This window comes from Echiichthys vipera (assembly GCF_963691815.1).
Source record: "Echiichthys vipera genome assembly, chromosome: 7".
Lineage (NCBI taxonomy): Eukaryota > Metazoa > Chordata > Actinopteri > Perciformes > Trachinidae > Echiichthys > Echiichthys vipera.
The window spans coordinates 14,240,746-14,252,369 of record NC_139832.1 but is presented as its reverse complement, the minus strand read 5'-3'; the positions used below and the strand labels follow the sequence as shown (position 1 = coordinate 14,252,369).

Sequence of the window (11,624 nt, the reverse complement as noted above, 5' to 3'; positions counted from 1 at the left end):
GGTCATTGGTTTGGTTCAGCAATCCCTCTGACTTCTGTTTTGTTAATTAGGAGACAGATCTCAAATACTAAATATGTAAAAGTGTGGATTGTCAGTCAGGTATGATTACAGCCTCCAGATAAACAGCTAAAGCTAAAAGACAGAAAAGGCGGAACTTCCTGCAGGGACTTTTTTAAAGATCAATGGTGTTTTATTTGTTTGGATTTCAAGCAAAGCCAAAAATATCCTGCAACATATTTTCTTTAAATTTTTGGACTGAATCTCTCACCTCTGTGTGTGCCACGTGTTTTTATTTACATAACACATCCTTTATTTATATAAAAAGGTTTCTAGGTGCTTTGTACTAACCCTTTCTTTTATAAAATAAAAACTTAAATGTCAAATGTTTTTCGTTAGTGAGGGACTTTTCTGCTGATTGCCAGGATGACGATGATTCATTTAAAGCTTCTAAGCACAAAATATCTTTTTTAATTAAAAGTCTCAGTTATTTAATACAAAAATATCATTCACAATAAAAAAAATTAAACAGATACACAATTGGCTCAAAAAATGAGAGAAAAGTCTTGTCACACTGTCCGCCACTCGTCATGGTTTGACATCCTGTTTCAGTCTTTCAACGGAAATCCAGAATAGTTTTAGGCAGGATCTTTGGAGGGGAAATAGAGGCTGCTATAAAAAGCAGTGATGAGAGTCTGGATAAGTGCTGAACACTGATCTGCTGGACCCTTCAGACAGGAAACCGTGTCCTCACCATGTCTGCCATTTGGGGATCAGTCTCTGACAGCATGGACTGCAGGTGCTGAAACTGTACAAGAGGAAGAAGGGTGAGTGGAAACATAATGTTTATTTTCCACTGGAGCTGGTGGTGTGTAGCAGCAGTCCATCACACGTCTCAACTTGACACAAGCGCTACATTAAATCTGAAACCTTGGGTGTCGCACAGGATTAAGCCTTATAATAAAAACTGGAGAAATATAAAAAGATAAATCTGTCATTTTATCGATAACATTTTTAAAACGTGTGTGAAACTCTGAAATGTTTTATTTTGTATGTAGTGGAAACAGAAAACTTTTTTAACCCCACAGAACTGTTTTTATTACTTTCCCTGTCCGCCCTCTTTTTCTTATGTTGGGTAGATTTTTCCAGTGACTCCTGTTGTTCGTCTGCCTTTTACACTACCTGTTGATATTCTGTTGAGGTGCCTCTTAGTGAAATGCTTTCTGGAGTCTCAGTGTTATTCTTACATGACCCCAGCAGTAAGTATAAGCACAACTCAAGCTCTATCCTCTTCCTTTATTTTCCCCGTAGATTGTACCCAGTGGCAGACAGAAGTGCAAAGGGAAAGTGAGGCTTATAGAAAACCAATCCAAACACTGACGGTGTCATTATATATCCATTACATTGTGAAATCAACGTTTACCTTATAATGATAAGTTAAAGCAAAAACACTTGTCTATTGCCACTTTTTAAAAACAAAAAGGTTTTCCATTTTACAAAGTCAATTGACTTTTATTAACTAGTAATTTCAAGTTGGGTGGAAAGTAAATGTTTTTTTACAGGGACACTATTGAGTGAGAATCAACTGTTCTTTGTTTGGGAGGGAAGAGGGACACACACCTGGTGGAGATCTGCACTACTGAGTGCATTAGATGAGAACTGTTATGTGGAAACGGTAAGGATTTTAACACAGACTTTAATTTTGAATTCTTGTTGCTCCATACTTGAACGTAATACATGTCTGATATACCTTAACCATTTTGGAGAAAGCACTTACCGAAGTCTTGAAGTTTGGAACCAAACTGCCTGCAGCTGTGAGAGCAGTCTTCTCTGTGAGGTAACCTTTCTTCACCAAATCTGCCACAGTGTCCTATAAAGGATAAAAACCAGAATGAACAGACACTTCAGTAGCATCTAAGAATCTCAGTAAACAATCTGATCTAACAGGAATTGAAGCAAAGCATTTCTTTGGTATTATTACCGTGGAAATCTGAATGCAGATGTCAGCTAGCAACTCAGCCGTGATCTCTGCTAGAGTCTGGAGCTGTTCATCGTTTGCGTCTTCTTTGCTTGTACCATCAGCTTTGCCCTCACTGTGGAACTGAAGCACCCGCAAAATAGCTCCAATAAGGGGAAGACCTGGAGGCAAAAAACAAAAATGTATTTGCACAAAAACCATCAAATCATTAATACAGGGTTCATACATTTTTTCAAAAGGTCAAATTCAAGCACTTTCAAGATCCGTTTTCAAGTTTTTGCAGCAACATACAGCTGTGGTAAATTACATATGTCTACGAACACATATACACACAATAAACAACTGAAATTGTGTTTTGTAACACCAGAGGGAAAGATGTTAAGCTAAATTTCTCTTCAATAGCTGTTTTTTGTGAAACAAATGCAGATACAATTTCAGTTGGTTTTTTTCAGGCACTTATCCAAAATTGAAGCACTATTCAAACCTTTAAAACACACAATTAAAATTCAAGCATTTTCAAGGATTTCAAGCACCTGTACGAACCCTGTTTATAGGAACTGGGCATATTCAAATTGAAATGTAATGAGGATAACCCCACAGCCTGAGCTTGATGTCATTATATTTTTATTTTACTGTTTCCTGCATCCACGGTCATAATCCTATGGCTCATCTTAGAAAGTTACTAATATACCATAAAAAAACTGAAAAACAGCTAAAACTAAATCAACATTCAGTGTACCACATGAGTTCAAAAGGCAGATCTCAGGGGTGTTGACATTCTGTTACCAAACTTACTTGTATCACTCCTGCTGTGCCACTGATCCTGGCATCTATAAAGAGCCTGCAGCACGGAAAATGCCTGAACCAAAATGCTCTTCTGCTCTTGCAGGACGACTGGAAGATCGGTTGGCTGGCAGAGGTCCTCACACACAACGGCGCAGATAAAGTCCCACACTGCTTTGCCGGGTCCATTGGGGGCAGCTGGAAGACACAATAAAATGTCTCATCTGTTAAGATGTTACTTCAGTCTTCTGTTAAGTGTTACTGACTAGACAAGCATGGTAAAACACCTTAAACTTCTCTATTATGTGCCAACAGCTGAGCTTAATATAAACTGTGTAGTTAGCTCTTACCAAAAATGTGAATGCCCTCATCTATGGTGGTGAGGAGTTGGAGGGTATGAAGGTAAACCTCTAAGCCATTCGGACTCTCTGATCTGCGAAAACAATTAAAAACTGAGCATCAACTGAATCATCAACATCAGAAGTACCATGTTTTTTGGTTTGAACTCTGCTGTATTAGAACAACAATACATTGTTTTACAGACAATGTCAATAATATTAACCAGACAGTGCAATGCCTCTACTAAATATAGATACACAAATACGAAAAAAGAGCGACTGAGGCCATTTCAACATGACTAAAGTAATTGTTCGTTAGGTTTTGGTCTCCAACCTCCAACACACTGCTTTCCATGGAAAATGTTTCTACTCCCAGTAATGAACCTAAATCTAATCTTACAAAAACAAAAAATTCTGTCTCGACACAGAGTTGATGAAATGGTGATCCTCTGCCTTGTCATCATAGTTGTATCTGCTCATGATTGAATTGCTGTATAAGTTGCTGTTCTCAACCTCAATTTTGTTCCCTGCACCACATGACTGGGCGTCATCTTCCACTGTGGTGTCTCTTGGTTCTTTGAGCGGACTGTTCAACCAGAGACTAGTCTATTCAACATATGGTCTGTTGTCCTGGCTATGGACTCACTTTTCACTTTAAGAGTTAATGAGAAGTTTTGCCACTATATCTATAACATTCTCCAGAATTTCTGTTCACATTCTCACCTAAGCTGCTTGGCTGCCTCAAGAAGACACAAAGCCACATCTACATGGTTTTCGCCATCCTCCTCCTCCTCCTCCTCCTCACTTGGTTGGGCTACGATCCAACTCTTCATCAGCTCTTCATCAAGGTCAAACAGTTTGTCAACCAGCTCTCCAACCTTCTCAAGCAGGTCAGCTGTAAAACATACAGGTTATTAACTTATAATAAAAATTTTAGAAAGCAGTGAAAAGATTACGAGTAGTTTTAAGGTGCCCTGTGGAGTTTTCTGGGAAAAGGCAAAAGTAATGTAACTTGGAGTGTTAATCACGAAAAAGGCATTGTGTGCAGCACTGAGGTCTAACAAATGTATTGAATGCATTTCCCTAGTCAAAAATCATTGTCAAAGCCTGTTAAATAGCATTAGTATTTAAATCCAGCATTGTTTACATCCAGCACCGCTAGAGGTCAGAAACTCCAAAGGGAATCTAAGATAAACAGCTTACAGGGACTTTGACTTAAGTCATCGCGCTATGTTAAAAAGATGTTTATTTTTTCAACACAAGTAACACATCATCAGCTTATTTAAAAGGAATGAGTAAAAGCACGGTACTGTTGGTAGAACTGCTCATGATGAAAAAGAGGTTGGAGCGCACAGACTTCTGCTGTCGTATTCGCTGAAGCCACAGGGAACAGACATCTTTCTGAGAGACACAGGTCAGCAGCAATCTGCAACCATCACCAGAAAAGATGAATACTTGGCTCTCAGTCTGTCTCACTGTCTCAGGGTGCAGAAAATGCAATATTTACCTGCTTGTTTCCAGCAGGGTCGGAGGATCTGTATCTCCAAGCAGGAGCAACAGCACAGCGCTGTGGACGCACAGAGTGCTGCATTAATTAGAGTGAATCACAGTAGTGTTCAAAATATGTTGAAATTGATGACTTTTACCCACCCTAAGTCTTCATTTTGGCTCAGAGTCAGACAAGTGTCAGGAAAACAAGCAATATTCCCAAGGATTCCCACACAGATTTCCTACAGTAAAGAAAAATCTATGACCCGTCATGGGAATTCTCAAAGCCCAAAAATACACCATATATTTTGACACAGAATGTATGAATTGGAAAGGATTTCACTCACTGTGAGCCGTGGACAATGAGATTTGGCTATCACCCCGAGAAGGATATCTGTAGCTTTAAATTCCTGCAGAAAACCAGCCACATCCTACACACAGTTGGTAATTACACAGTCATTATTAGGTATTTGAGCATGAAATTATGTGATTCACATCTAACTGCAACACCACTTAGTTGCCAGTTAATTAAGTACACCTACACAGTAAAACAGCTCTACAATAAATCCTACCTTCATGAAGGTGATAATGGCCAGTTTTCACTTAAACTGTTTAAGACAGGCATTGATTAAACTTTATGATCACTTTAGAGTTTTAAAAGCACCACAACCCACATCCTTTATTGATCATAAAAATTAAAAGGTTTAATTCATTGGTAATGTTATGGATACATTATATGCAGACACAAAGACACCAGCAGCATATTTAATAATGTGTAATTAAATACTGTGGACTCACAAATGATCTAATTTATTACACAACTCCGATCCCGAATTTTGATCGGGAAAGGACGCACAAGACAGGGTTGCAAATAAAACCCTAACCGTTCAGAGAATGTAAAGAACTCTACCTTATCCATTGCCATATCCCAGACTCTACATAGATCTTCCTCGTGATCATCAGGGAGCTGCATCTGACCTTCAGACTCCCCCTCTGAATGCTCTGTGACCATCTGTAAGACATGACCATTTTACAAACATGAATAAATGTAAAGGTATATTTGACACTGTGGTAGCAGAGAGCGACAGCTTAGCGGGTCAATATGTAATAAAGAGGCTCCCATCTATTCAGTAGAAACATTTTCATTCCAACAGACTTCATTTGTGGACTAAACTTGCTGATCAGAAAAGGCCATTTCGAAAAAATTCAAGAAAGTAAGGGCGCACTCACACTATCCATCCGTACCGTGCTCAAGCAAGTTTCATGGCTAAAGTCTAGTTCTTTTGACCAGTGTGAGTGGTCACCGCTCGTTTGGGAGAGGTAGGCTTTTGTAAAGCACATTTGCACATGTATGAGCACGAGCGTGCGCACGTTTACGAGCACAAGGCCTACGGCGGTTCTGACGTCATTTCATGTGCGCCTGTTCGGACATAGAAAAAAAGGACGGACCATGCACGGACATTTAAAACAATGGCGGCGAAAGGTTCACGTTGGTGTGATGCGGAGGTGGAGTGTTTACTGCAGATTTGGTCGGATGAAAAAATTCAAAAACAGTCGGACAAGACGCACAAAAACTCCAAGGTCTGTGGAAAGATTTGTAAACAGAGCGATGCATCGCGATGACGTCAATCAATGCGTGTGACGTGTTATGGCGTGATGACGTATAGGCAGGCAAGAAGCAGTCGCACGAGTGTGAGTGGACAGATGGACAGTGTGAGTGCGCCCTAAATGCAACTCGATTAGACTTGTCACTGCCAGATCTCCAGTACACCTGTGGTTGGAACAGTGCTTACTGAAAATGTTATGCCATAAATTTGACATTAGCAATAACAGCCAGCCTACATGGATGAGACGAGTCAGGGTGCTGAAAAGCCAGTGCTTGCTGTAAACGGTGTCTCCAATTGCGTCCAAATCTCCGTCCTCCTCTCCGTCGGCTGTGTCTGGGGGTGGTGACGGGTTGCGGTCCATTACAGGAGACTGTATTTCAGTTGGAGAGGAGGATCTCTCGGTCTCCAATCCCTCAGCACTACAATCTGGGAAGAAGAAAACAAAACAGTAGCACGGATTAGAGCTGGGTGATATTACTATACTTTATTACTATACTTTACTATTTTCTACAGCTCAGGTATTAGACCATCAATGACATCCTACCTGGTCTGTGTCACGGTTCACACCCAGACCCAGTTTATTATGTGCACCTACCTGAAACCCATGCAGCCTTCAATAATTTTTTCTAACTATTTCAGAGCGGTTTAAACCTTGCATAAACAGGTCCAACAACAAAACAAAAAATTGGAGGGAGGTGTAACAAGGTGTTTATCGCAAAATGACAAGCTTTATCACAACATAAAAGTTGTTATCTAGAGCAGAATCAGTCATTTAAGCATTAATTTTGGCTTCCAGCTGCTTTTAACTGACTTGGCTGTATGATTTTAGCAGATCATAAACAGCATTCCTACACAAAGTCATATTCAAGCACTTTCAAGCTTTTCAAGATGCATTTTCATGCTTTTCCAGCAACTTACAGCTGTGGGAAACTGCATATCTGTATGGAGTACTCAGCACACTTGTTATTGCACTCAACAGATGTTAGATGTTATTGTCCTTTAAAGTTTAAACAACCAACATGATGTCTTGAGACAGCTTTCTACAGAAGGACGAGAAATGAAAAGGAAAACTAACTCGACTAACATTGACAGGAATATAATCACCAACTATTTTGATGAACGTTATTTTTCCTGCAAAAAATGTCAGAAAATCCTGTTTTCAGTCCCTGAAATATGGATATCTTCTCTTCTCTGTGTAATATCATATAAACCATCACATGACATAACATTTCACGCACTTTGTTAAACAAATCTAAATCACTTCTCAAACCTTGGAAACACCACATTAAAATTCAAGTGATTTTAAGGATGTCCAGCCCCAGTACGAACCCAGCAGTGAACACCGTCCGCCACCTAGAAGCACCGACGGACTAACTAACTGTAAACTGAATGCAACCGTTCAACGTTTAATCGGTTAACGTTAGTTAGCACGGTGGCTATCAAGCTTTCATACACACAAACAGAAACACACTTCTTACATGTCATACTCACCCATAATGACCGCTCAATACAAAACGTAAATAACTGTACTGGTAAATATTAAATGTAATATTGTCGCATGTTTTTTGTAACTTGTCAGTTTCCAGACGACATTTCAAACCGTTTCAAACAGCCTCCATTTGGTGCAACCGCCTTGATGCGCATGCGCGAATATTGTACACACTGTGCGCAGTCTTCTTCGTGTGGTAGAGCGCCTCACGATAACAGGAGTGGCGCCACCTGCAGCTGTGAAGGGGGTGGCGCATCCATTTATTTTTATTTTTATTTGTTGTTAAAATGTACATTCACTTGTCAAGTACATTAAAATTGTCAGAATGATGGAAAAAGAAACAACAGGATTCACAAAGAAAAAAATACAGGACATTAGTATAATAATTATCATTATTATAATAATAATAATGATGATAATAATAGAATAGAATAGAATAGAATAGCCTTTATTGTCATTGCATTTGCATACAACGAAATTCGAGTGCTACTCCCCCTTGGTACATTTTTAGCAAAAATAATATATAATAAAACAATAAGCAAAGTACAATACAAGCAATAAACACACAATATAGTATAAACAATATAATAATAATAATAATAATAATAATAATAATAATAATAATAATAATAATAACAATACAAAACACAACACAATCATGAACACACCAAAGGATCTAGCAGTACTTTAATAATGCTTGTGTTAATAATGGAAATTTAGCTGCAGAACTTTTCAATCTAATTTTCACTTGTTATCTACTTAAATTCTAAATACAGTAAATATAGTAATGTTTATAAGTAGCATCCTGGGATGATTAGTTAATGAATCAGTCAGTTAACAGAAGATTAATGTGCAACACTTCTTTTAAAGCAAAACTTAAAAAAAAATAATTAAAAAAAAACTCACAGCTTCTCAAAAGTTAACATTTATTGATTAGTTTTCTATGATAATAACCTGAATTTGAAAAAACAAGGACCATGTCACCATGGGCTCTGCGAACTTACAGTTTTTCAAAATTAAGTGACAATTAATAAAGACCAAATGATCAACTGATAAAATAATCAATATATCGGTTAATGGTGAAAATAATTTTTGGTTGCAGACCTAATAATTACTTTAGCATTGGCATCAGCTGCTGATGATTACGTAACTAATAATGCAGTTTTCGTTTTGTTAACCAAACCTTCTCACGTTGTTTGATTTCTGTGTCTTTGCAGCAACAGTAAGTGTTGTCTTTGCAGACTGTCCTGCAAACAGAAAGTCTTTTTTTTTCTCCTCGTCTCTCCCTCTCCAAATAATTGGTGACAGCTTTCTAACCTTGTCCGTTGGTCAAATAATCCCCTCAGACCACAATCTAAACCAAACATGATTGATATTTTTTATCACATAAAACATTCAAACTGTATTTTAGCCAATAGAAATTAATTTAACCTGGCTTACATTCTAAATGAAATATATTAAAACATTTAAATTAATTTGTAAAAATGCTCATATTTGACCACTTTTTGTTTATATTTCTGATATTCTTACATGTTGAAGCTTAGGTTGTATTCTGACACACTTGGATGTCCAATGGTATTATTTTTAACACAGGTTACAAAGTCGTGAATAGTCTCTTCTCTGATCAAAACTGTCTGTGATCATTTGAGTGTACTGTCCTCCCTGAATCAACACTGTTGACAGGAATTACTATGCACCTTCCTCATCATGCAGCTGCCCTGCTGTGGGAGTGGTCCACAGCCCTGTTTGCACTTGGAGGAGCTTCTGCGGGAAAAAATCCAAATAACTTTGTTTGTTTCCAAGGTAAAACCGCAGATAAGACAAATGCGTAATGTGTTTGAACAAATGGTATCTGTAGACATAACACAAACTTACTGTGACGACTTTGTTTGAGAGCTGGAAAGTTGGATCCTTGATATGATGCCAAGCGTTGCGTGCATCCACTTGACACCGCATGTGATGACTGATCAAGGATGTAGAACCGCCAGTTCCTGTGCTATATGACCCAGGTGCAATTAAGATAATGCAGTATGCTTTATCACCACATTAAAACAAACATTTAAATCTATGTTTTATTACTGCTGGAGAGTATTGTAAGGGTATTGTCTTTAACACATTTACTTTTAACATAAAACCGACACCTCATTGTCCTGTGGTATATTCTGAAATTCTGATTAAGTTTCAACCCTAACATTTTCAATGTCAAACAAAATCTAATTATTTCACCTCGGTTCTGGAAAGCATTTATCACTGAGTCATCTCCAGATCCCTGATATACTACAATCCCGTTGCATCAACATTCCCTTCATCTTAAGCTAATATCATTTTTCTCTAAACTTAATACCAGCTTCTAGCATTAAGTTGACACTAAGTACAATTAAAAAAAAGATTGTAAAACAACATGAATGACTGCTTTATGACTATTTAATGTAATTTATGGATTCACCAACAGATAAAGTTGAAATAACATGCATTGTGTTTATTCTTGAAGGCTAACAAATGTAATGCATCCCCTTCCTTCTTTTGATATTTTGGAGAAATGTGGTTTGGTAAAATATATGTGTTAAAACTTAGTTGTAATAGCAGAAGTGAGTGCTAGTGTTGTACAAGTCTGTATAAGTCACCTGTTAATATTTGTTCAACACTTCAGTCTTTTTCTTCCTAGGGACGGCATCAGTTCAAACGTGGTCTTCAAGGTCGTTTTTTGACTTGCAAATCGCATTCATTCTCATTGATTTCCAACATGGTCTGCAAAACAGAAACAGGGATAGCATTAGCTGTCTCAATATGTGCTCACATTATAGGCCTACTACATAGTGATATTGCCAAAACCCTGCCGTGAATAGGATTAGAAAGAAACGTGATTGCCCTGAAAAGAACAAGCATGTTGGTGGGTAGGTTTATGAATGATCCACCTGCCTATCAAATATAAAGCAGATGGCAGACAGAGTGACACTGACTCTGTTCAACCCATTGTTTGGGCACGCACAGTCAAGGTTTGAGGTAATTGAAGGTCACCTACATTAAGGTTATATGAACATATCTCTACTTCCCTTGGTGCTCACAGTGCCTCTGTTTATTGATTTGCTCATCAAAATGTAATTTTGTCAAAATTAAATTTTATCTTTTTACTATTTTACATTAACTTGTTATCACTATCATTATTGATAAAGTACATACTGTAATGCATATTGACATTATTTACGGTATATTATTCACAGCATTATTTATATTTACATTTTCATCCATTCATAATTGTAACTCTGACAAAAGAAATTCCCCGTCTGCGGGACATTAAAGGTTTTCTGATTCTGATTCTGATCATGATCTTTGTTCCATTGCACTAACAGTTAACAACAGTTAGGCATTATTTATACTTACACCATTCTCATAGTTTTATTATTCAGTTGTACAACATTATATTTATATTGCCATGCAATACACAATAACTGTAACACTGCTCATAGTGTTGACAGCCAAAAACCATTAGAGATAATCTTTACTCCTTACTTTCATATTTGTATCTATGTTGCATTTAGTTTCTGAATACTCTGCACATAGAAATTACAAATGAAACCACTTGAAGTTGAACTTGACGGACTCTTATGTAGGCTGTATCAGTAATCTATACTTGTTTATCCATTGCAGAGTTGCATGCTCAAACACATCCCAGCTGGCGCTGGGTGTGACAGGATTGGACGGTAATCCAATAAAAACATATTTTTATTTCCTCTTTCATAAAATCATAATAATAATATCCTATCAATATATCATGGCTGATTAGTTCTCATCACTACATTAAAAAGTAGAATTAGCATCCTCAACTCTGTGACACTGATTTATTGCTAGCTCTAACCCAGAAGTAACTACCTAAGTTTAACTTAATAAAAGGTGCACACTGTCAGCTGCTTCATTGCAGCCCATTTCTCTAAGAATATAAATTC

The 11,624-nt window shown here is 37.6% G+C and overlaps 1 protein-coding gene across 1 annotated transcript; it reads right to left on the bottom strand.

The window, feature by feature from the left end:
* On the bottom strand, positions 1 to 7,824 carry saal1 (serum amyloid A-like 1). Its single transcript, XM_083916237.1, has 13 exons — positions 7,683 to 7,824; positions 6,427 to 6,617; positions 5,495 to 5,596; positions 4,932 to 5,015; positions 4,747 to 4,826; positions 4,604 to 4,663; positions 4,407 to 4,522; positions 3,820 to 3,991; positions 3,109 to 3,191; positions 2,771 to 2,956; positions 1,979 to 2,136; positions 1,775 to 1,867; positions 1 to 805 (listed from the first exon to the last, which is right to left on the bottom strand). Exons 1-13 carry the CDS (start codon positions 7,684 to 7,686, stop codon positions 728 to 730), a joined length of 1,407 nt encoding a protein of 468 aa, XP_083772363.1. The 5' UTR covers positions 7,687 to 7,824; the 3' UTR covers positions 1 to 727.
* Between the last annotated feature and the right edge of the window lie 3,800 nt (positions 7,825 to 11,624).

Coding starts and splice junctions, on each gene's coding strand:
- saal1 (XM_083916237.1), bottom strand. Junction 2,137..2,770: donor GCACAGCAGGAGTGATACAA/GTAAGTTTGGTA, acceptor TTTTGCCTCCAG/GTCTTCCCCTTATTGGAGCT. Junction 1,868..1,978: donor TCTGCATTCAGATTTCCACG/GTAATAATACCA, acceptor TATCCTTTATAG/GACACTGTGGCAGATTTGGT.